General features: G+C 36.4%; 1 protein-coding gene across 1 annotated transcript; it reads left to right on the forward strand.

Moving 5' to 3' along the window:
* EXO1 (exonuclease 1) lies at positions 1 to 17,500 on the forward strand (the record flags this gene model as incomplete). The annotated part of the gene is made up of 13 exons (XM_082276953.1): positions 1 to 161; positions 2,462 to 2,581; positions 3,475 to 3,598; positions 4,287 to 4,424; positions 4,644 to 4,856; positions 6,187 to 6,374; positions 7,226 to 7,322; positions 7,841 to 8,057; positions 8,999 to 9,251; positions 10,853 to 11,291; positions 11,818 to 11,919; positions 15,250 to 15,443; positions 17,359 to 17,500. 13 exons carry the CDS (start codon positions 1 to 3, stop codon positions 17,498 to 17,500), a joined length of 2,388 nt encoding a protein of 795 aa, XP_082133079.1.
* Between the last annotated feature and the right edge of the window lie 9,518 nt (positions 17,501 to 27,018).

A 27,018-nucleotide genomic window follows, 5' to 3' on the forward strand; every position in this document is an offset into this window, starting at 1 on the left:
ATGGGGATCCAGGGCCTGCTCCAGTTTATCAAGGAGGCTGCCGAGCCTTCCCACGTGAAGAAATACAAAGGGCTGACGGTAGCTGTGGACACCTACTGCTGGCTGCACAAAGGCGCCTATGCTTGTGCTGAAAAGCTGGCCCGAGGAGAGCCCACAGATATGTAAGTCTTTCTTACGCTTAAGTCTCGGCCTTTCTACAAATTAAAGTTTTGTTAACTTGGTGTTTCTTGAACTAGTAGTTTATCTTCTTACTATTGGTTCTGAATTCTCAGTTGAACTCTTTCGAAATGGAAATTTTTGGCGATAAGTGAACAGCTTTCCAGCTGTGCAAAATAAAATAATATTAAAGTATACATTGGGAGAAAAACTGTCAAAAATATTTTTTGGTTAAAATACCATTGACTGTGTCAGGTTTTTTCCCTAGCATGTGTCGCTCTCAACTATAATCTAATTTCTCTGATGAAATTCTGTACATGCAGTTCTTTAATTTCAAGTTTAATATTATTTTTAAGCATCTTTTTTGTATGCAGAGAGTTTGTAAATACTGCTGTGACAAAGGTCGTAATGATACCAAGAAATTATGAGAGATGTGTTGTGCTCTGAATAAAGTGTAAGATATCTTGCTTAACATACTACGTTTTTAGTTAAAGTAGCTTTTCTAAAACACATTTACACAGTTATATTTCTAGGGAAGGAAAAGCGCAAAAATTGTGGTCACATGTCAGATTCAACTCCACACCTTAGATCAGGTTTGCATAATTTCTTGCCCATCTCTGAAAAAGTGGGTTGAACTCTTGTTTTAGATTGAATATATAGGTAAGTTTGGAAGGGACCACTGGATGTCGTCTCATGCACATTACTCAAGATCGTGTCCAGATGGCTTTCAGATATCTGCAGAGAAGAAAGAAACTCTAAAACCTCTCTGGGCAACCTGTTTCAGTGCTCGGTTACCTGCACAGTAAGGAAGTTCTGTTTATATTCTAGTGGAATTCCTGTGTTTTGGTTGCTGCCTCTTGTCCTATTGCTTGGCACCTCTCAGGGGACCTTGGATCCATCAGATGTTTGATTGGAGGCAAGAGAGAGTTGGTGCAAATGGCTTCAAATATTTACTCCTGCTTTTGTTAATTTGGAGAACTGTGGAGTTTCAATCCAACCCTGCCTTGAAGATAGTGGAGGTTCCTCAGAGTCCTGAGAATAGGATACACTTCAGTTGAGGAAAAAATTGACTGTCAGGAGAAATATTCATAGTCATAGGAAACTTTGAAATGGTTGAATTTAAATACATGAATACTTTATGGGCAAATCTTGTTTCCATGCATATATGATCCTAGACTGGCACCTTAACTATAGTGTAGAGTCCTTTCACACTTTAAAATTCATCTGGATGAAGGTATTATATAGCTACAGTGCTATTTGCTCCTGTCTTTCAAAAATCATAGTTATTTTTGGTGGCTCTAAATCTGGTTTCTTCAGTGCTCCTATCCTTGCATTCTAAATGCTTCTAAACTCCACTCTCCTTCCCCTCTCATCCTCTATTGATGAGGTTGCTCTTGCTGTTTCAAACAGTGTCCTTAAAATAAAAAAATCTTGATTTTTTTTTTTTTTTTTTAATTGAGCATCATTGCAATGTGCTTGCTTAAGTGTTTACAGCAGTTATTAGATTTTAGTTCTGTGCTGCTGATAAAATTATCTCATACAGATCTGTAGAAATAACAGGTAAGAAGATGAGCGGTCTGAGGGAATAAATTACATCTGGAATTCCCTATGAATATTTTTTCAAGGGATGGGCTTCGAAGCCAGTGGAGGATTGTTTCCTGGTCCATATACCATCTTCACAGTTAGTGGGGAACTTTTCTGTCTTTTGGAATATTTTCAGTGCTGTGCCTGTATTTTTAGTATGGGAAGATATGTTTGCATGTCTTGTCCGTAGGATATATCCACTATCTGGAGAGAAGAGTGGATAGTTCTGCAAGAGATTTAATAACCGCATCACTTCTTCCAGCTCTACAAAAGTGCATTTAGTCTGCCTTTCTGGTGAGAGGTCATGTACTGACTGCTTTTCAGCTTCCTGTTTCCCTGGCCATTATGAATTGAGTTGCTGAAAGTAAAAAGATGATCCATGTTTTAACTGTTCAAGCTTTTGTCAATGTGGAATCCTAATGTAGCAAAGTCAAACTCAATTATACTCAAATTCTTCATTTTGTCTAGGAGAGAGGAGCAGTCAGTCCAGTTCTGAACTGGGAGGTGGACTGTTTCTCTTGGTAACAAACCCAACCAAACAGCATTCAAGTGTTCTTACTTTTTTGTGGTACTGGGGAAATATACAGCCTGTTATGATTTTTGAACAATAGTTAGTCCTAAACTTACAGTTCTCCTTTCCTGCAAGTGGAAAATATGTATTAGACTTGTGATTAACAATAAAAGTTTATCTCTCTTATGTTACTTTTCTTTTTGTTGATAGTTATGTAGCTTTCTGTATGAAACTTGTTCATATGCTCCTCTCATTTGGAATTAAACCAATTTTGGTATTTGATGGATGTACCCTACCCTCTAAGAAGGAAGTGGAAAAGGCACGACGAGAGTAAGTACTGAACTGTATTGATTTGCAAGCAAATCAGTTTTATCACTACAGTAAAAATCAAAAGCCCTCAAACTTCAGCTAGGTAGTAAGCTCTGGTAAACCCCCCTGCAATATAATGTCATTTCTTTTAATTTATGGCTACAATCATACAAACTTCTTAGAGGTTTTATTCCAAAAATAGAAATGCACTTCATCTATGAAAGCCATTTTATAGAGGAAGGAAGTAAACCTTTGAGCATTAGTTCCTGTAATGTGTTAGAGGCTTTTAGTTCACCCGCACTTGTGATCTCTGGACAAAAATACTTTTTCGCAATCTAATTTTGTTTTAAAATAGCACCCCTTTCCTCATCTTTCTCTACAACTAGCAAGATAAACCTGTTTCAGATTTGGATTCAGGTCCCTCTAAATGGGACTTTTTACTGAAGCTGTGAGAATTTTTCAGTCGCGGTTGTTATTTATGAATTCTCATGAGACACGTGCTTTCTTCAGCGTGAAGTGTACAGTTTCCGATATATGAAATTAAGTAAATTAGGTTCTCTGTCCTCTAAATCAATAAGTATCTGGTGTCAGATACTCCCAACTCCCATTAAATCTTTTACTGCAAGCTGAGAGTGGGTACATTTCTTCTTTTACACTGCTGATTTCAGTTCCTGATTTGTCACTGTTTTCCGAGAAAATATTATAAATTTCAGCATTCAAATCTAGTTATCCTTGTCAATACAATGACTTAGTTATCTAATTTTCTAGTTTTAAAAAATTATGCAGTAGCCCAGATTTGGAAGGTGTTGGAATTTTTTCCCCCTTTCTACCTGTCTTTCCTAGTCCTTTCTGCTGTTTGTCCTTTTAAGTGAAAAATAATCTGAGATTGGTGGTTATTTTTGTCTTTCTTTTAGGAAGCGTCAAGCCAGTCTCCTGAAGGGGAAACAATTGTTGCAGGAAGGGAGACTGTCAGAAGCTAGGGAATGTTTTGGGCGCAGTGTAAATATTACCCACGCTATGGCTCATGAAGTTATTAAAGTAAGTTGGCAACGTTGTTGATAATGTCAGTTAAAAAAAAAAAAAAATCTATGCAATAGGTAGCATATCCTACTCTGCATTTTTGCAGCTACATCACTACCTCTTCTATACAGACAAGAGAAGTATTCCATCCTGCTTAGTCTCTAACTGTCCTGCTTGTTACTGGGTTGTGTTAGGCACAACTAACAAACTTGAAGTTAATTATGTCCATTTGTATAAATAATAATGATGTGTTGAACAAAATACATGTCTTCTTACTGCTATGAGCTGAATTTGTTAACATCTCTGTTTTACTTTTGCTGCACAAAAAATAATCAATTTTTTTAATATACATTTTCCCTTGTCTAGTTTCTGAGCATAGACTACAGAAAAAAATTTGTCTGCTTAAAAACTGTTCTAGTAGTTTTTTGCTGTATGTTCAATGCAGTCATAGGATTTTATCAAAACAGTATTAAATTTGTTTCAGTGTGGTTCTCCTTTGTTCAGAATATAACTTGCATGAGTTTGAAGCTGCCACCTGTGGTCAGATGCAATGACCATAGTGTTACAGGCCAACCCAGGAAAGGTTGCTTTTGTAAAGCAATATATATGGATCTAAACTGCTTGAAAGTTGTTTTTGTTTTCAGATCTCTTAGGGGATTACTGAAAATTAATGCAAAGTATGTGTATGCTTCTTGTTTACATACAGGCTGCACGAGCCCAGGGAGTTGACTGTATTGTTGCTCCTTATGAAGCTGATGCTCAGCTGGCTTATCTTAATAAGACAGGCATGGTTCAAGCTATAATTACAGAAGACTCTGATCTCTTAGCTTTTGGATGTAAAAAGGTATGGAAGAAAATACTAATAGCCTTTACCTCTTGCTGATATCTGAAAAACGGAGTTTGAAGTTGCCAAATATGTTTGATGTATGGATTAACTCTTCTGCAGTAAATGTGGGAAACAGAAGAGATGAGAAGAGCACTTTGCCTCTGTTGTTTCCACCAAGTGCAATGAACCAGCTTATATGGATGAAAATTACTATTTTTGCTTCCTCTTAATTTTTAGGTGTTTCTGAAAATTGATAAGTTTGGAAATGGACTAGAGATAGATCAAGCTCGACTAGGAAACTGCAAGCAGCTTGGAAATGTATTTACAGAAGAGAAATTCCGCTATATGTGTATTCTTTCTGGTTGTGACTACCTCCCATCAATTCATGGAATTGGGTTAGCTAAAGCATGCAAGTTAATAAGATTAGCCAACAATCCAGATATTATAAAGGTAAACTCAGTTTTGCTTTGTGTTTTGGTTTTTTGGGAGCCTATTTCAGTATATATGAAATTTAACGCTCAGTTGAAAATATGAAGGGTTCTTGACTTCCTGCATTTTTGAGGAGAATACTAAAAAGTAATTTTTACCTGTGCTTATAAAAGATGCTGAACTAAACTTAAATGTTGAAGCTTTTATATATTTATAAGAAATACATCAAAGTAAACTTAGATAAAGAGTTGTTCTAATCCTTCAGTTGTATATTCTGTTTGAAGGGAAACTTAATTTTTTCTAAAACTTTGGATTTTTTCCCCCCCTCATTACCACTTTCTTTTGTTTCTGCAGATTAGTTATTGGAACTGCTAAATGAACTGTTACTTTTGTATAAGTACATATTTATCTGTGGGGGGGAGGGGTAGGGATTGGGAATCTTAGTTAATGATGTATGTATGGATATGGACATTTCTATAGTAAAAACAGTATGGAAGAAAAGTGTGATATGATGCAAAACAAATCACTATAGGGTGTTTTTTTCTTGTCCAATGTATGAAATTTTAAAAAATCTCATATTAGGAAATACAAAGGCTAAGAGGGGCAGGAGTAATTTCTCTGTGAGTAGCAAGGGATTAGAGAGGTTAAGAGCTAATAAGAATACCTCATGGGGCTGTCCTGGAGGCAGGTAAATCTAATCCAGAAAAGCATTTTAGTATGCAGTTTAATTAACTTAGTGTGTTGTCTTCTTTCTCAAATTGCTTGTGTGTTCTAGTGTATTTTTTTTCTCTCACAGACAAAGAACTATGATTTTTCATTTTAAAATGTTTTTTATCATATAGAGCAGACATCAAAGCAACTGGTTTAGCTTTTGTGGAGGTAAAAAGGGAACTTTGAACTTTTCCCATGCAAATCATTATTTGCTTTAATTTATCTCTGAGTAATATGCCAGAGTTTATTCTGGTTAAGTTCTGCTTTTGTTTCCGTTATAAAAACACCCACATATTGCTTCTATGTCCCAATAATATGAATGATAAAAATTTGATGTGCATTAGTTTAAACAAATATGCCTTTAGGAGATTATCTGTTTTTCTAATCACATTTTGTATTTATCTATTTACTGAAAAAGGAATTATAAAAAGTTGTGTTATTTATGTGATTGGAAACAATTTGAGTGGGAAAATAATGTACAAAGTTCCATTTTCTTTCCTTTCTAAGTTGAATCTGCTTGTTGCAGTAGGACACTCATTCTGCATTTAATTACAAGCAAAGATAATTAATAATTGAAATGTATTTAGCCTTTTGTGTGAACTGTTGAAACGAAACAGTTGAGTAATTTCTTTTTTGACAGGTTATTAAGAAAATGGGGCAGTACTTGAAGATGAATATAACAGTACCAGAAGAATACATACAGGGTTTTACACGAGCTAATAATACATTCCTGTATCAGTTAGTTTTTGATCCTGTCAACAGAAAATTAGTTCCTCTGAATGCATATGGAGATGATATTGATCCAGAAACACTAACTTATGCAGGACGGTATCCTTTGTGTTGAAACAGCAGAATGGGAAAATAAGGGTGAGCTGATGTGGTATCTTTTAATTTTTATTGTATCTGTGGTGTACTTAGATTTTTTTGTTGTCTCCCTGCTGTTGACTAAAGCCTGGCTTTTCTGCAGTCTTAAACTTTTGGGGGGGGTTTCTTCTTTTCTCCTTTGCTCTGATTTTAATCAATTTTTAAAAAGTGCAGGGGGTAGCTAAGTGACCTATCATTGATACATTGTTTTAGGCAAAAGTTATTGATTTTTTTTTTCCTCTTTAGAAAACAAATTGTTAAATACAGGTTAAACATAAACTGATTGCTGTATGGCTGTCTTGAATTTCTGCCTGTGTTGTATGTTACAATCTCTCCCAGTTTAATTCTTGCAATGTGTGTTCAATTCATTCTCTAATTTAACATTTCCTGTTTTACCAGATCCCTCTTCCTATACAAGAGAGGTAGCATTTTGCCACATCTGTGCAACTTAAATTTCAACATGGAAGATTAGGAAAATGAAGAAGGAGAGGGGGCTGTTGATGTAGTTACTAGCTTTGTATGTTCAAGCCACCTCATCTCTGGCATTTCCAGACGTTAGGAAGGAGAAAGTTGCTGCCTCTCCTGCTGGTAATTGAAGGATTTAAGTTTGACTTTGATGACTTGCCAAGGAGTGCAGATCTATTACAATGCTGTACATCATATTGAGCCAGGAGCAGTAGTAGTAATCCCTTTGGTCATATTCTAGCAATGCTCTTTAGCCCAAAACTGGGAAAGCAGCTGTTCTAACTTTCATGGTACGGTTGTTGAAATACAATGTAATGTTCAGATATTTTCCTTTACTGTGATGGGAACAGACATGTTGGTGATGATACTGCTTTTCAAATTGCCATTGGCAACATTGATATCGGTACAATGGAACAAATTGATAACTACAGCCCCGACATGGCACAGGTAACATCTTTGTTCTTTGTTATGAATTTTCAGTGAAAGCTATTCTGGCATTACAGAAACTGTGTGCTCCCACACACATAATTCTCCCTCTTTCTAAAGGTAAAGTTTTATTTTTCATGGCATTTTACTTCAATATTTGTTTTACTTCCAGACACTTTTGGTAAGTCCTTAAATCTATTTACAGAAGTGAATGATTTAAAGAGAGAATTCTCAGTGTTTTGGATTTCTTCCAAGAATAATCCAAAATTGTTTTCTTGAATAAAAAAAAAATTTAAACTTTAAATTTGGTCTGAGATGCACAAGTAGTCACTTGTGCCATATTGAAATGGAGACATCATGGCAGCACAAAAAGAAGCACGAAAAGCATGAGAATTGTGAGAACAAAAAATGGTTTATGTTGAGTATATCACTAGATGTCCAAATGTCAAAGTGTCCTTCCTTGTATGCTAAGTCAAGAAATCATATATAGAAGGCAAGATTATAAACCTATGTCTTGGTTTTTAATTGTTTTTTTGTAGCCTGTGCAGCAGAGAAGTTGTGGGTGGAATGACCAACGTGATAATCGTGTAAATAGCATTTGGAGCAGAGAGTACAAGTTTGGCCCCACTGAAGATACTGCTCCTCCTAAAATGCATTTCCCAGAGAAACCAACAACCAAAGGGATGGAGAAGATAATTGGTGTTAAAGGACTAAAGCTTGCAGGCAAAGAGCTCTTGGCAAAAAGGCCAAGGAGTGGTATGTTTTTATTAAATAAGTATATGAATAACAGTAGAAGGCTGAGGATTTTGTCTTGTACTTTATGGTATGAGACTTCAGAGGCTTAACTCGTAACTGTTATTGTCTGTATTCTGTTTTCAACAAACTACAAGACTTACAAGCCTAGATAATGATTAAGGGTGACAGCAAACTTTCAACAGGACTTGATTTTAACTTTCTTTGGTTTGCTATAAAACTCTGCTATAAATGGTTTACTATAAATTTCAAGCTATGTTTAATACAATCTGTATTTTGATATAGTTTTGGTTTTAATTTCTATCTTAAAATGGCATGTGAAGAAGTTAAAACAGCCTGTTTTTCCTAGCATTGATATTAGGTCAGAGAGAACATAAAGAATGTTTTCTGTACTCAGACTGTGCAGCCTCTGTCCCCTGTATAGGTGTTCTTTATGCCAACTTTTTCATTTTCTCTAGTACATCTGTGATATCTTGTCTTCTATACCACCTGAGTTATGCATGCTCAAATAAACAACGAGCTTGTAATAGAAGAGGCACTTTTTTGTTCCTATTGTGCTTTATCTAATATGTTAAATGTTTTCCTCTGCTTCCTTTGCTTTCTGATTATGCTACTAGGGCTTTATTTTTTTCCTTTGTTACACATGATATCTTCCTAATCCCTCACTTATCAATGTCTATAGGTAGTTTAGCAATTTTAAATCAAATGCAGTTTCATTCTACTTGTTCTGCCTTCATTCCGTCTACCTTTTCACTGAGTTATTTTTAAGGCTATGCACTAGAAAACAGTGGTGTTAAAGACATCTAAACTGTATTGTCAATATTGTTCTTACCAGACCTTACTAATATTTTTAAGCCTGTGAGAGTAAATATGTAATGTTTAGTTATCTCATAACTGGTTAATTGTAGAATGTGCTTCTACAGTGATGCTTAAATTGTCTTCAGATTCAGAAGAAATCTCAGATGGAGATCTGTTGAAGCAATACTCGTTTTCAAAAACAAAAAGAATCAAGAAGGAGAGTGATGGTGGTCAAGCACAAAGGAGTGTGTCAGCAATACAAAGCCTTGATTCTCCAGGGAATTCCATCACTCAAGAAAGCTCTAATTCCTTGCCCAGAGTTAGAAATAAATTCGCTTCCTTTTTACAAAGGAAAAACAAAGAGAAGGATGTTGTAATTGTTCCAGGAACAAGAAGCAGGTATGCTTATATCACATTTTCATAAGTAGCAAAATACTATTTGCTATCCTGGTTGCTAAATAGCCCGAATACTGAAAATAGGAAAAATGCTACCTCAGACTTCTTATGCAACTGTATTGCACCTGAGCCAAGATGGAGGCTCCTTTGTGCTAGGCATGCTAGCTCTTTGTGAGATAGATAATGTTCACTTTTTACTGCAGAAGTGAAGGCTGAGACTTTTCAGAGAATCACAGAATGGTTTGGTTTGGAGGGAACCTTAAAATCATCTCATTCCAACCCCCCTGACATTGTCAGGACACTTTTCACTAGACCAGGCTGCTCAGAGGTCTATCCAGCTTGATCTTGAACACTTCCAGGGATGGGGCGTATGCAACTTCTCTGGGCAAGCTGGTCCAGTGCATCATCACACTCACAGTGAAGAATTACTTCCCAATATCTAATTTCGACCTTCTTCAGCTTAAGATCCTTCCCTCTTGTCCTGTCACTGCATGCCCTTGTGAAAAGTCCCTTTCCAGCTCTCTTGTAGGCTCCCCTGTAGGTACTGCAAGGTGCTGTAAGGTCTCCCTGGAGCTTTTTCTTTTCCAAGCTGACTTTCTCAGCATGTCTTTGTAGGAGAGGTGCTCCAGCCCTGTGATTAATTCAGTGATCAATACCTCTGGGTATCAAAATTAATTAGGAATTGGCTGGGTTTTTTTTCCAGGTAAAGAACATGTGATGTATCTCAAAAAATGAAAGGCAGCTACTTTGTGGCAAATATGTAAGCAGCGAGTGAATACATGGACTTAAGTTGACAGGGCTTTTTGTTTGTTTCAGTAAAGCTAAACCTGGTCGTACTCTGTGACAAATACCTATTCTTACCACATCCCATTCAGTTGACATTGCTGATCTCTGCAGCAGCACTTTGAGAAGAGAGACTGTGTTAGGTTTTTTTTCATTTAGTCACATTTGGCCACAGCTACTTGAATTTGTTTTACAAAACACTATCACAGTTAAGTCTATTATTGTATAATTTTTATCTTAAATAATCTGAATATTTTTGAGCACTGTAATTTTATGGAGCAGTCTTAATACCTTAGTTTCAAAGCACACCTTTCTGAGCTGAAAGTTTTTGAAAGTTTTTTTTTATGTTGCATCAAAAATTAATAGTCGTGACTGATGATAGATTCTTCCCTAAATCTGTGCTCAGTATTCTCAGGAGCTGCTGTGATAGCATAGGAAAAAAAGTAGTAAGGTTCTAGTTTCCCTGATAAGTGGTGCTGAAGTATTTCACTACTGCTTAGCTTTATCGTTAATTAATATAGTCTTAAATTCTGTAGGATTTCTAGATGTTTCTCTTTCAGGTGAAGAATCTTCTTAGTATTTCAGTCAATTAATGCCGTTTTTACAGATACTTTTTCCTACTTTCTTTTACTGTTATTTGCTAAATGTGTCCCTTAGGGACTTTTCCCATTGCCAAAATAATTTGTCTGGAAGTATACCTGGAAAATAAAATTGACGGATAGAGACAATGATTGGAGATGACATACTCATTTGCATAACTTTCTTCTCCCTTGCCTTATCTTTTTCTTTTCTTTTTTCTTTTTGTTTTTTTTCCTTTTTAGGTTTTTCTGCAATGATGCAGTTACATTTGACAGTACAGCAAAGAAGGATGATGGTGATCTAACTCGAGATGCTGAGCAGGATTGCCAGAAACAGGAAACAGAACATGTAGCAGAAGATGTTTCTAGGTTTTCAGAAAGTGAAAAATCATCAAGGACTGTCTTTAAACCTCCTGGAAAAATGCAGAAAAGTTGTTTCCAGTGGTTTAGCAGCCTCGAAAGTAACTCAGGAAGTCTTGGTCCATCTCATACTGTATTTTCACAGCAGTTTCACCAGCAGAGAAACAACTGCATTGTAACCCAGGAAGATCAGATTAATGGGGCAGTGTGTGATGAATCAGAGGAAGAGTCCTCCCCCTTAATAGAACTGGAACAGTCATCCCAGTCTCACCGGTCTTGTGAGCCACCAGAATGCAGTTTGGAGTCTTCAGAAATCCTGCAAGTGTCCAACAACAGCTCAGGTGCAAAGGTAAGAAAATTAGACATTGTTTCAGCATTTGTTTTCACTTTAAATTATAAAAGAAATTATGCAGTGAAGTCTCCTTTTCAGAATGGTGCCCTACAGATGATGTAACTTGTGCTAACAAAATTTGTCTCTAAACAGAATCACAGAATGATCATATTCTTATTAATGCTTAACGTAATTGTATAGAATGGATTGAATATAGCTTAAATAAAGTCTGTTCTCTGGTTTTAGTTTGCCTTCAGTCTTTCTGCTGCTATCAGTGCAGTGGCTCATAAAAACACCTGGTAGGCAACCTTTTGCTCTCTGCTTTTAGTCCCTGAAGTGCTTTCAAAAAGCATATGCAGGCCTTTGTAGTGTTGCTAAAAAGTACAGGTTTTTGTATGAGTTCTCAGAACTGCTGAAAACATTATACCTTCAAGTATATATATATGTAGATATGAAAACATATATTGTGTTTACAAAAGGCAACCTGTTTTGAAACCAAATCATTTTTCTCTTTAAGGAGTCTGATTCCAGTTCAAAACTGGATGATGATCGATGTGTTCTGTCTCCACTATTTTCTGCTGTTCAAACTGAAAAAAAAAATACAGTCATAAAGACCAAGGTAAGAATTCCTCGAACTTTATGAGCTTTACTAAACTCTGGAAATCAGAGTTTCTACTAGTACATTTTAGAACTTGTAATTAAAGACTTAAGCAATGCAAATATTGGCAAGACAAAGCTATATTCTTGTTCATCTACACTGGAGCTGAGGTGAAATATAACCACCTGTGATTGATAACCAAGTTGCAATGTGTTTGGGGATTTTAAACACTTTGGTGTAAAATAAGCTAAGGCAAGAAAATCCACTTCAGGCTTAATGATATAAAGTGTTCACAGTCCAGATACGGTCACAAGACACAACTGTAATTTGATTCCTCTGTGGTTTCTGACATGTCTAAGAATAAACTTGTGTTCCTTGTCTTTGGGACATTTCTAAGAGCTTGATACATTTGTCTAGTTGATAAAACTTCTAAGGCTTTAACAGCTGACTCCTTAGGTGTTGCCATTAGAATTGGCCAAAAGATGAATAAGTAACAGGAAGATGTTTTCATCCTACTATGTATATGCCTACTAAGTTTTCTTATAGACAGTCTAAAAGTCACAAGCTTCTCTCTGCCACGCAAGAATATTGTGTGGTTTGTAAAATAGTGACATCTTGTGGTTATTGTTAGGAATTTATTTGTTAAGGAGAGATTAACATTTGTATTTTGGAGCATTAACATTTTTCCTGCTTTTCCTCAACAAGACTGAGCAAGGAAATAGTCCTGGCATTCAGAATTTTTTTACTTTGGTTTTAAGGCTGTATTTAATATTTTTTACATTTTTTGCTCACCTTGGAAGGTATATTGGGAGAATGAATACATTAAATATTGGGGAATCACATTATGGAAGTACTGATATAATATAAGCATCATGTAAAAACAAAATTTCATCATGGTTGGAGCCCTTCAGTAAACAAAAACTGATGAAAATCTGTGAGGACAATATATTGAGTTTGTTTAGAGCAAGTGGCTAGTAGGAGGATTTCCCCCACTTATTTCTATGGCCACGAATTCTCTGTTTTTCCTTTACGTGCTGGTAGTAATAAGAAGGAATTACACCAGAAAACTGGCTTGGCTAAAAACTAACCTGCCAACAACAGCCAAAAGGTCTGTCATATTGTAACTTGGACACACCCAGACTCTTGTACTCCTGGGAGTTGTAGACCAGTAAGACCATAAAGATAAGGAGCACCACTTTTGTCTCAGTTTTCTTTTAGAATTTACTAAAATCTTGTTAGGGTTCTTACTAGGATCCTGCAAGTGTAAAACTGGAAGTGTTTGCTGGTGTTAAATACAGTAGAACATACCAAAGGGAAAAATGAGTTGCAGATTTAGGGAAGAAGCAGTTAATCACTTAAAGCATAATTTATTCTGATTTTCATAAAGTGAATATCAGCTATGTAGATTAACTGTAGAGAAACTTAGTAACTGGGGAGGCAGTCTGAAAAATTTGTCATCTCTTACTGTGGTTCCAAACCAAAATGTGAAGTGCTACCTATTCAATTCTAATATCAAAACTAATAAAAGCTTTTTACTAACAAATGCTTATGTGATACTGAGCTCCCTAAAACCTCATGTTTATTTCTGTGATACTATTTCAGCTGTGGTTTTTACTGCTAATTATTTTACACAATTGCTGTGAGCTTAGCAAAGGGGCTAACGTTGATAATAGAAAAGAGCATTCTGCTCTAGCTTTAAGTTTCTTAGCAGGTGTTCACCATGCAGCTTTGCCTACTTTTGGGTTAGCTAAATTAAGTTATAACTGATGTAATTCGGTACTACACAGATACATAGGATTTGAGTGCCTTCACGTGTTGCAAAAAGGTTGAAGTGATAAATAAAAAGCAAAATACTATAAAGCAGGTAGTTTTAAGATTTTATTTTCTTCCTAGTATTCTTGTTCCAATTTTTAGCTTACATTCTAAACACTTTTTCCATCCTTGGAATACTGAGATCTGCTTAGTATATTGTGCCAGTTTGGCCAAATTTAGAAATATATCCTCTGAGAGAAGGCAGGTCACCACCCTTCCCTCACCAGGTTCGGGAAAAAATAAATTTTCCTCGAAGGAAAGTGAAAGAGATAAAAACTATTTCTTTAACAAACACACGGGAAAAGGATAATAATGCTAAATAATAAAATCCCTCGCTGTGGAGAAAAAGCCTGGGAAAGTGTCAGAGTCCTCCCTTTGTTCTCCTCAGAGCTGGGGCTTGGCCCAGGGCCAGGCCCTCTGTGCTCGGTGGAAAGTCCTCCCGATGTGCTCTGATATTGAAGCAGTCCAGCAGAAAAGGGAAAAAATCCGAAATTCCAGGGAAGGAAAGAAAAGTTCAACTCTCAGTCTCTCTCTGGAGAAAAGGAAACTGAAAAACTGGCCAGAAACTGACCCGGGAGCAGCCAGCCAGGTGCTTCCTCACTCCCCTGCCCACAGCTGGGAAAAAAAAGTTGCTATCTCTGTGTGACCTTGAACAAGCTGCAAACTGCTTTGAAGAAGTTTTGCTCAGTTTTTTCCTTCCCCCTCTCAGGCTCAGTTTAGAGGCATAGAAAGGCACAAGAATTAATTTCTGGGCATAGGGCAGCGATATGGGATACACATCATAAAGTCACCCCAAGACAAGGTAGAAACAATGTAATTTCAGTAATAGAATCATGGAATCATTAAGATTGGAAAAGACCTTTACGGTCAGGTCTAGCTGTCAACCCAGCACCACTATGTTCACCATTGTACTGAATCCTGATGTACTGTATCTACATAATTTTTGAACACTTCCAGGAATTGTGATCCTGCCACTTCTCTGGGCAGACTGTTCCAGTGCTTTACAACCCTTTGCAGGAAGAAATTTTTCCTAATATCCATTCTAAACTTCCCCTGGTGCAACTTGAGGCCATTTCCTCTTGTCCTATTACTAGTTGCCTGGCACAAGAGGCCAACCCCCACCTGGCTACAGCCTCCTTTCAGGTAGTTGTTGAGAGTGGTAAAGGCTCCCCCTGAGCCTCCTTTTCATCAGGCTAAACACTACGAGCTACCTCAGCTGCTTGTCGTAAGACTTGTGCTCCACACCCTTCACAGCTCCATTGCCTCTCTCTGGGCCCATTCCAGTGCCTCAATGTCTTTCTTGTAGATAGGGAGGCTGGTTTGCCAGTTCTTACAGCTGCAGTATGTCTTATGTTTGAAATGCCATTTTTTAGATTATAGACACTGTCTCAATACACTTTGTTGTGGCATTTCAGATTGCGTTATCTCAACACAATGTAAAGCACTTTTAATTTTTTGATTATAAGCTTTGCAGCATAATATCTGTTGCTTGCAGGTTGTCATTTTAACCATGTGTACTGCAATATTAAAATCCCACAGGTTCCTGGATTACGTAAATCCAGTAATACAAGGTCACATATGGTAACAAAGCTCAAGACATTGATACCAGCTAAAGTAAGTGGACTAAGCAGGAAACTGTCACCTCTGCAGAAGAGAAAGGACTGTGATACTGAAAATAAGCTGGGACTGCAATCCACTATTGGTGAATTCTGGAAAAGCTTCCAATTTAAAAGGTGAGTTGCTTTAACCCTTTACTTAGTACCCTGCACACTTTTTTCCCGAAGAAGCAATTTTCTAAGCAGACCTACATGTGTTCTCCATACAACTCAATAAGGGTAATAGCGCAAGACTAGATATTTTCTACATACAATTTATAACTTCCTAAGCTTGATGTAAACATGAAGCATGGGTTTTGGTAAATAAGCTCTTAGAATTACTTTTTTCTTTCTAACCAGGAAAAACTCTCAGGTAAAATTAATTTACTGAATTTTATTGATAAGTACATTTAGTTTACCATAATTGATATGAAAATCGTTGCCATTGTTTGCCATCAAACACCAAAAATCATTTATTGATCTAAATGCAAAAGCTGCATAAAAGTTGCTAAATTTAGTTGAATACAAGGTTGCTTTTACTAGACTCTGTATCCCTCACATTTAGAGATGGCTGATTGTCAGAAGTGTTCTGCTTTCAAGATGATGGTGGATTGATGGAATATTTCTGTTGGCTGGAGTATCTGGTTACAAGAGACATTCTTGCGCATTATAAAATGCTATTGTTTTTCTTTGTGGAGATGACTTGTCTAACTTGAAGTTTCTGCAAATAGGTTCAAGGTTTGAACTTGAAAAGTTCAAGTTTAAAATGATTATTTTAAAAACGTAAAACAGAACCTGAAGTGTAGGTATTCTAACTCACACTATCTCCATGGGCTCAGGTAAAAACTCCTGGTGGCGAAGTTTTCCCAGCTTTAAGTGGCAATCTCAGCTTTGAATAAATAAGTCTTATTTAAACAAAATTATTTTTACTAACTTGAACCCAAATGTTCCAAATGTGAGTGGAACAAAAGTATTCTTTGCACTGAGTAGTAAATGTTGATACTGGTAAGCATGTGTTAACTCAGATGAATGTATTTTAGTAAGTTTGGGCCTTAGGGTAGGTTATTGTAAACATACAACTGCTTTCTGTTTAAAAATATTACTTGTGGTATTTACATTTTTAGAAATCTTACTTTTTATTATCCTCCTTATGGGTGTAAGAATGACTGACAGTTTCAAGGAAGAAGTGAAAGTGTTTGTGCATTTATTGCTTGACCTCTGTTTGGGAATGTCTGATCAGAGTCACTCACACAGAGAAAATTCATATATTTGGTTTTATCCGAATACAGGCAGATAGAACAGTGTGAGCCTAGGTGGCACTCTCTGCTGATGGTTGCAAGACTAGGTTCCCACCATGCATATTTTAGTCATGCAGTTTTGGTTGGTGTTTATACTGGGGATATATATTTTTGCATTACTTACTTCTATATAAGCAATAGTTTATTAGCTTTTAGGGGATTTTTTTTCTCAACACATTTCACAAAATTGGGGTTTTTTACTGCTAGGACTTGCTTAGCTCTGAGTATTCTTTATTTTGTCAGATTTTAAGATGTTTCTTAATTAGCCTAATGTTTTAACAGTTACGTTACCTTATGGCAAATAAATCATGTGGGACACTAATCTGTTCTCCCTTAATGTCAAGACTCACAGGATGTATCTATCTATATATATATAGATATATATAGATATATATATCTATATATAGAGATATATATATATAGATAGATATATAGATAAGACTACACTTATTCAGAAGACTTAAATGTTAAGGAGGCATGTACAACCCAGAGTAGGATGGGGTGCATACAGTCTTTCATAGATAAAGCTAACAGCTATTATTCTTTCACTTTCAGTGAAGTTGTTCAGTTGTACTAAAATTGAAATTAAAACTGCATCACAAATTTTTATTTTGTACTTATTCATAGGTGGAGTGGGTAGTTAGGTGAGGGGTCTTGCTTTGTTTTAACCTGTGTATTCTTACTGGCTTGTGGTTAGAAAAACAAAATATCATATAATTCTTTTGTTTTGTTTTGTCTTTGGTTTTTTTGTGCAGAGAGTATGAAAAACTTCCTTCTTGTAGAAAGTCAGATCCTCTGTCTCCAATCAAAGATAACATACAGCTCACTCCAGAAACAGAAGAAGAAATCTTTAATCATCTGGAACGTAGTCATGTTCAGAGGGCTATATTCCAATGAACTGTACGCTGTTCACAATGGGAAGGATTTTTAATCATTGTCAAAATTTACCTTTTGGGTATTCCATCATTATAGAAAAGATTCTTTAAAAACCAGCTATATACTTTAGTCTGACTAGTGATTTATAATCTCTTTTATAAAAGCATGAATTCAAAGGTACAGTTCTATGCTGTTTGGAATAAAATAATTCAGATTCCTGTGTTCTCTTATTCAAAGTCCCCATGCTGAATTTTTCTCCAAACACTTTTAGTTGCCCCTGGGCATTTTATGTAGGTCTCACATACAATCCAAGTTTCTACAACAGCAGCAGAACAAGTTTGTGCCTTAATTTTTAATAGTTAATAATTTTTTGCCTCTTTCTTTTTTCCTCTTGAGGCTAATCTAGCTTCAATACAGGTTTAAAACTGCTGTTAAGTGTGCATAACAGTCTGCAGTATACTTCCAGCACTGGTAACTATTTCTTTTCCCTATTAAGGTAAGACTTGTTCTCTCAACAGCTAGCTTTCTGTTTGATACAGTTGTGTTGGTGGTGGGAATAACTTGGAGTCTGCAGAAAGGAATATCACAGATAACTGGTCCCCAAATTCTCACATTAATAGAATGATATCCAAAAAATATAATGTGTTTCTCTGTTTAACCTGCCTGTCTCACATTTGTATTCTTCTCCAAAATACCAGTCCTCAGAGGCAGGGTTACAAAATAGCATTGTCATCACAACAGGCCAAGCTTTGGTGTTCAGCTAAAGGGAAAGAATGCAGGAGACTGGAGTCCTTGCTGTGTTTGACTGAATTACCATTAAATAGTATGTTGAGATTTCAGATTTCTACATTAAAAATCAGGATTTGAGTCAGTGTAAAGGTATGTCTGAAATTTTTCCATTTTTAGGAATGGATGGTATTTCTTTCTGCAGCAGATAAAGGTACAGAAAGATATCTTAACCTGTGAAATATCTTTTCCTTCCTGAGATTAATACTTTCCCTCAGCCTTTGAGATTTTGCAAGAGTTTCAAGTTTGAAATTACCTATGAGAGGCAGAGGTTTCTTAGGTTGCAATGTACTTTTTTCTCTCTCTAAGAGAATTTCCATCTATGAAACTAAGGTGACCAGCTGAATTAAATTACAAAGAAGCTGCTTAAAAGAGTATGTTTTGCACACATTTGTGGGATCAGCCCTCTTATTTCTGCATTTGTGTTGAAGGTACAGGATAGAAGGAATTGAAGTAATGATGTTCTAGGACAGGCTTTCATACATGCACCACTAGAAAATGCCTACTCCTTTAATGTTGATCTTCAGTGAGAATTATCTCAGGTATGACGTTACAAATATAGGCCAGCGATAAACGTTTGTGTTTCCAATCACAGAGCTATTGTCTAGGATGAATCTTTGTGTTCCTACAAATACAGTAAAAATGACAGAATGAATCTTTGAAGGGAAAACATAAAAATAGTTAATTTTCATCCATTGCTTATTTATCAGTGTGCAAGTTTATTTTGTACAGTGCATCCTTGCCTTTTTCCTGCCCCTTCAATCAAAGGGCCACTTGTTCCTGCTTTAGTGGCTCATCATAAGAGACAAACTACTTCTTCTTGTACTATCAAGGACAGGTAATTTTAAGGGATTATTTTACATGCAAGCTACATTGTATGTTCTTAAAGCAGATTTCTTAAAAATACTTCTGTATAGTTTCTGATTTGTGTTTTGGAGGTCTTGGGTACTGACTTCATGTTACAGGGGATTCTTCTCAGGAATAGACGCATCTGTTACATTATGTGTAAATATGTAACATGTGTAAGCATATAATAGCATTTAAGTTTTATACTTTTAATGTGGAGTTATTGTGTTGGTGTCTGCTCTGTGGAAGGTACAATAACATAAATGCAAATGAATTGGTGCAAGACTTTATTCCTGAGTTTAATAGGGTAAGGTGATACTCTCTAGTAAAAATAATTAAGTAGCAAAATAGGAGAAATTATTACAGGTTTTGATGGCCTGGGGAGGACAAAATATAACACCATGAAAAAGAAGAAAAAAAAACATGGAGGAAGGAGAGTTTGGTGATTTTAAAAAAGTAGGCATTTAAAAGTTGGGTAGTTGGAAAACAAGTGAATAGGAGGAATTGAAAGCAAATGGCAAGCAGAGGCATGACTTTGTGTGTTGCTTGCTTTATAATCTCATAAAATACTAAGTATACCTTTTTAATATCTGTAACCAATATTTCTAATTTTATCAGCAGGACTTTAGAGTATTCTTACAAAATGGATGGCATTGCTATACCATATTAAAAGGGTAAATCGGTCCCAGCAAAACTAAATTTACTGATGGTGGTCATATCAAGCTTCACTTTTGAAAGTGCTGGCTGGCCATTCCTTCATCAGAATGCCCATGTGACCTATAATATTCAGTATCACAGAGAATTACTGTGAGATTGTGTGATCATCCAAATCCTGTAATGGTTTTGAACATGTAGGTAAATGACTTGCCCAAATTCAACTGAGTATTTCTGCTTAAATCTCTTTATTCCTTCTCATATCATACAGTCATTTTTATGAATGCATGTGAACAAGGATGTTTTGAGGTCAATTAGCAGCTGTTAGCATATTTTTTTAACAATTAGCTAGTTCTGTTAACTAAATACAATTTTAGATATTTCACCTCACCATTTTTTTTCTTCAATGAAGACCATTTTAAATTAGCTACTGCTAACTTTACTATATTAAAACCATTTTCATTAGCAAACACAATGACCTTCAATGTTCACCTGAATTACAGTGGACTTTTTTTTTTAAGGTTTTAGCTAGAACTAAATAACCTAAGTATTGATTTATTAATAATTTCTAGAGTAAATATAGAGAACACTGACTTCTTAGATTATGGTTGCTAAATACGAGAATCCATTGACCATTTTTGATAGGTTTTTGTTTGGGGATTTTTGTTGTTGTATGGTTGTTTTTTTAATAAGGTAAGTTGCTAAGCAAAGTACCATTCAGTTAATGGTCTAAAATCGGATATAAACTAAGCTGGATTGTCCTGTGTCCAATATTATATGAATGTTCAGAGACTTTAATAAGCTAATATTTGTATTGGCTTAAAAGTGTCCTTCTTGGAGGTCAGTCACAGTGAGAACATCCATCTTCTCACTAAACTATAAAAATGATACCGTTTTGCAGGCTTCTGTGGTTTGTCTTGTTTTTCTTGGTTTCCTATGTCTGGCATGCACATTTTGCCAATGCCAGAGTCCTGAAGTGATCTGTTGGACAAATTTGTCTGACAATAAAGACCAAGAGACTTGGTCAGTTTTCTTCATGCTAATGTAGATTTTACCCACTTTGATTTCATGACATTACTAGCTTTAGCTATGCAAGAATATTATGTTCCTATGTTCTCGTCAGTATTTTTAAGTCAAATTTCATCTAGCTTTAAAGAAGAGGAAAAAAAAAAGCACGCCTACCGGCAGTGCTTAGCTGAATAAATGCAAACCACACATAAATATCGCTGTATTTGTACTAGTGCATCTTTTGCATACCCTCAGGTTTCTTTTTTAAACAATTCTTTAAAACACATAAAAGTTTTGCATAACAGAGAAGTTATGGTAGTCAAAGTGTAGTTTTGGGGTTGGTTTGGGGATTTTTTTGGCTGCCATTATGCTTTTTCCTCAGCAAAAATAATATGAAAGACTTCTCTTCTTTGCCCTAGCCCCCATTTTGATTTATTTATGTATTAAACCATCAAAATGTCTTCCGCTTATCTGCTTTTTAAGCCAGCAGTGACAAGTGGAGAGAAGGAATTTTGTGAATTTTCTGGTAAAGTTCCAGTAGTCTGCAGTAGCAATTTCCTCAAAATTAGTGATTGTTTGGTCTGTCTTCAAAGCAGTCCACTGAAGATTTCTATAATTTCCCAGGTTATAGATTTATTATTCTAATCTTATTTACTCAACCTTGAAGGTAGTTCACTGATGTCATTATTTGTCTTCCAGGCAATAACACTGATTGCTGAACTTTACAGCTATGAATTTCTGTTTTCATTCCCTCTTTTAATTTTTAGACTTGCTTCGTGGTACTGGCATGAAAGCAGAACAGTAATTTAAGATATATTTATTCTACCTTTCCTCCTCTATACCAAAGGATAATGTTTGATCTGCAGCCCCACTTTCTTTTTCCCATGCAAAGTTATACAGCTACAATAGGCACTAAGAGACTGTGAAACTAGATGGCTGAGAAGGTTCAATTTTACCTGAGACTCACTGACTTCTGTGGTTCAACAGAGGTATTTAAAAACACCAGCCCAACATGCTGAATTTGCTTCGTGTTTGCCCAGTACCAAGTGTAATAGACCACTGACCTCTGGCAAGTATTTGAAAGACAAAATCCTTCAAATTCTGGTAGAAAATCTCATTAAGGTCTGTTCCAAATCTTCTTCATAAACTACAGTACAATTTAAGGCAACACAGCAAAGTAAGAGTAAGGGAGGTGTTACCAATGATTAGAGTGAATATTTAGACTACACTAGTCTTAGGGCATTAACTAAGACTATTTTTGTAACCAAATATAAGTAGTAAACAGCACATTGCTACCTGTAAAGTCTTAGAGCTAATAGTGAATACAAATTAACAAACATGTTAATTTGGCTTTCATGAGACAGTGTTTCAGCCTAAATGTACAGAGAAGTATCAAGACTTTGTACTATGTAACAGTGCGCAGCTCAGAAGGTTTGGGGGCTCAGGGTGTTCCTTGGAGGCAGGGCTCTTGCTGAATCCAACCCACTACCTGTGTCTAGAAAGCTGGGTAATATTTATTGCTATGTTAATTAAACACAAAATAGGATAATTGCCATCCATATCTGAAAACCATGTGTGCCTTGCTTGAGGATCTGAAAATAGGGACTATTTTGCACAGTAAATCAGAGCCTACTCCTGATTTGCTGGCACGCCTTGTAATAAAGTAAAAGACATTTACAAATTTCTGGCCTTAGGACCCTGATTACAAATCTATACCTGAATCCAGCTTTCACAAGGAAAGACTCTCCAAACATATATTTTCAGCTGAACAGTTCAAAAAGCTCCCACCACTTACCAAGTATCACCAAATTTAAGCCAAATAAAGCAGCTCTGGTGTACAAACATTTTAGGCAAGGTGTGTAAAGTACTTCTTCCACTCTCCCTGACACTCTCCAGTAGCAAGGAGTACTGTTTTGGGCACCATGCTTGAAGAAAAATGTAGACACCCTGGAGACAATCCAGGAGAAGTAAAAAGAATGAGCAACAGTCTAGAAGGCAGTATGAGGGAGGGTGGAAGGAATTGGCATTGTTTAGTCTAGAGACGGGAGGACTAAGGAAAGATGGGATGTCAGCCCATAACCATGAACACTGTTTCTGCAAAACAGAAAATATCAACTATAGATTGGGAGAAAAGTAATGAAAAGAATGCAGCCGGGGAGCTTCAGTCTCGTGGCTAAAGTAACTTTCCTTAGAGTGGTTAAAGGCTTAATAAAGTTTTCTAGCTACATTTCATTTTCAGTTTAGAAATTCAATAGTGAATCTGCAAAGATGTGAACCACAAGTAAACTCTGTATACAAGCTGTAACTTCTAGGCTGATTCAGAAGCCTTAACAATAAACTCTCTAGGATGTCTGGAAGATTTTCTGTTTAACAAGTGCCTGCAGTAAGTCATGCCCATGTAGGATGATGGGATACTTACTAGTTGCTGAATGCAACTGAATTGAACATAATTGGTGCTAAGTTTATAAGTAGCAGTACTCTATTTTTATTTGGGTTTTTATTCCATTTTTCAGACCAGCAAGAAAATCTCCTGGGGTTGTAGTGGTTCAATCCCAATTTTTCTGAGTTTTTTTCTTTTTGTGGGCCACTGAACAGAGGCATTAATTTTGCTCACAGTCATAGTAATTAATTTTGTGTAGGATTTGGTCCTCTTTCTATTCTGAGTCTGTAATGTTTCCAGAATTGAAAAGTGGCTTTAGAAACTTTCAAACCAGTTGCTCTGAATCTTTTTATGTTTAATGAGGAAACTGATTTTTCTTTTTTGTATCAATCTTCTTCAGTTCTGAATGTTTTGGAACAGAGTTTTCAGCCCTGTCTTATTGCTCCATTCCTACTCCTTTCTAGGGATCTAAACAATAAATTCACTAAAGACTAACCATTTTAGCTATAAACAAGCTAAATCTAGGACATTGCATCTAGATATGCACATTGAAAATTCATAGAAATTAAAGGACATTTTAGGCTCATATCCTTCTGAACTCAAACTTGAAATTTTATACTTCCTTTGTGGAGAGAAGTGTTTATATTACTCACACTTACTTTATTTGTATTTCTAGAGAGCTAATAACTCAGCAGAGACCATTTACCAGTGATTTGCAAACACATCTAGTCAGAAAAGAGGATCAAGCTGGGCTCCCATCCTAGAGGGCTACTAGAAATCATCAGATATGGCAGGTAGAGGAAGTTACTCCATCACAATTCTATTTTACTTGGTATGTTATATTGTGCCATACCTCCTTGACTCCTTACGGATGCAAGTTTTCTAGAGTACTTACCTGCTTGATAGAATAAATAAGTATACAGCTGTCAAATGCAACTATAGAGAGAGTAAATTCTGAGTTGCAGTCATTCTAGCTTTTATAGTTCTCAGTAACAGATCTCAAAGCTACAAAGGTCAACAGTACTGTCTTCATTTTTTAAGAAATAGAAACTCTAAGATTTGGGCTAGCTTGTAGGATTAGCCACTGTTCTCTAAAGCAGTGAGAGACTGAAATATAGCACTTAGGTACTTTGAATCACAGTTCTGCACTGTAACAAGGAAACAGCATTCCTGAAGTCACCTGAAAGCACCTTGAAAGTTATATCAGCAATGAGACCTGATTTCCTGCCAACCCAGAGACTGTCTGGGAGTTGATGTAGGAATGTCCTTCCATTGTAGCTAAAGGTGCATTAACTCTGCTAAGGGAAGCATCCCAGATTGCCTGGAACAGACCTGGGTGTGAGATGGAGCATGATGCCCATGTCAGCCAATTTTGATGTTTCTTTGGGAAGAGTGACTGGAGTTCTGCTCCAGCATAAAGTTTACATGTTAATGCAACCTTCTGCAATGGGTCACAGATCTTCAGAAAGGAATGGTATAAGCATAGAAGCCCAAAAACTTCAATTCTTAAGGTTGACTGTAAACTTAAAAGCAGCTTTTAGGAGCACCATTGTCTCTTGATTTATTTTAGGTTCTGCACCAGAAAAGCTAAAGAAAGGGAATAGAATAACAGAGATGTGTAAAAGGAAGCAGGAGTAATGTCCAGCAGATAAGAACTCACCCCTAATTCCAAGAAAAAAACATTCATCTCATTACCCTTCCCAGCTGGCCCTGCTTGCATATAACTGGGTGATAAAACAAGATTCTTCAAAAACAGTTACATTTCAGCTGAGGACCAAAGATGCACGTTTGTTCTGTACAATACTAAATGAATAGATGACACAAGAATGCATCAGTCTAGTAAGTTATATGTCTGAGCTTCCATTGCCTGGAGTATAACTTATAAAGCTGCTTCTGCACTTGAGGCATGTACCTAATATAGCTGTGGATGGGAACATCTGAACATTCCTCAGCTGTGCTTGCAGGAGAAGGAGTGCAAAAATGTTGAATCTCACACATTTATAGCTGTTGTGAAATGCTGGCACACTCTGGCAATCAGCATTAATACTGGGGTTGGTTTTGTGGATTTCTTGTTTAAATGGCACTAATTTAAATTTGAATAACTTCAGTCTCCTAAATGTGCTTATGTCTGTATGTGTTTTGGAGATGAAGAGGTTGAACTAGGAGTCTTCTATAATTCTTGAATACCTGTGGGTCAACCTTTAAATATTGCACATATATAATTACCTTCTCCAGTGCTGCCTTCCTGGACAGCTACAGGCATATGTAGGTACAAAAAGAGTTGATATACAATGGCTTCCATAATGCCACTGAATTCACACATCCTGAAGTTTAATCATCAAGATAAATACTGTAACTTAATTAAAAAGAAAACAAAGATAACTTCTGAAGTGAGGCAATGCAATGTATTTTCATGTATGTGGTAAGCTATTTCAAAGAAATCACTAGCCAGTGAAATCACTCAATTGGCTCCATTTGTCCTTTTACAAAAATAGATTTAGTGTCATGCACTGAGAGGTCTATTCCAGTTGTGCTGCAGGAGAATCCATTATTTATCATGGATTTTTAGGGGGAGGTTTTTTCCAGGACAGATTAAATATTTGGACTTCAGGACTGTGGGAAACCACACATCAGTTAGGATGAACGTCTGTTGTTTAATTCGGGTATTGGCCTGTATCCTGGGGAGCTGCTGCACTTCAGGACTTTGAATGTCATTCAGACCCATCAGTCTTGCCTAGAACCTGACTTGACTGGACCAGAGATTCTGGCTCACAAAGTGTCTGTGCATCTTGTGGGGGGCAAAATAATCCCTGAAAAGCATGGTAGAAAAGATAATTGGTGGGGTCTTATTTGTATCTATGCATGTGGCCCACTGAAGGTGAACTCAGTTGGCTGGAAAATAGTAGCATCTGGCAGAGTTCTTTTCAGTCAGAAATTTATCTTATTCTTTCTTTTCTTTGTGACTACATTTTTTTGAAACAAAACCCTACTGTTTTCAATCGTTAAGTGTTTGAAATTCACAAGAAATTTTACTTTGAACAAGTAACATTAAAGCTGGACGTTTCAAAAATATGTAGGAAAGGTGATATATATTGGGTAACAAGGGAGGTAAAATGCTCAAAAAAATGTATTTTATGAGTGTTATTTAGCACTCATGACATATGAAAGAGAGCTCTACAAAGAACTTTTGCCTCAGCTTGACCAGACTGTAAATGTCTGGCCTCATTAATCTAGAATGCTAGGTTAGCCTTTGTTCTAAACTCCCTGCGCTGCATAAGAAGGTATCCTAGGCCATTGTTGTGTGGTTACTTTATTCTTGTAGATGTCTGCACTGCTGCCAGAAAAGATTGGCTTTGTTTTTTCTCCTCTCCAGTAACCCATCATCTCTTGCCTGCTGGTTTCTGTGTTCTACCTCTATTAGGCACATAACAGCCTTTTGAATCAGGCCCAAGAACGTTATCTGTTTGAAAACTAGTATCAAGGAAACAAAAAAATCGGTGTTCTTGCAAGAAAGTTGTCCGTGGGTGCAAAGGTGGTAGTACTGCACTTTTATGGAGCACTGTAGATTTCAGTGAACTGAAGTGACCACATAACCTTGCTCTTAGGCATTCAGAGAAAATAGCACCTAGAGCTGAAGAGAGACCAAGTAATCAGGAAATGGAGCTATCATAAACCCCAAGTTCTGCATGAAGATCACTTATGATCTCCCCTTCAGCATTTCACAGTTTAAAGTGGAGATGGATACCTGTACATAAAGTACATCAGTAATCACAGCCCACAAAAGATGATCAGGATACACGTCTGCCTCTTTTGCTGAAAGGGCTTTTGCTGCCAACCCAGAGACTGTCTGGGAGTTGATGTAGGA

This window comes from Coloeus monedula (assembly GCF_965178545.1).
Source record: "Coloeus monedula genome assembly, chromosome: 2".
NCBI lineage: Eukaryota > Metazoa > Chordata > Aves > Passeriformes > Corvidae > Coloeus > Coloeus monedula.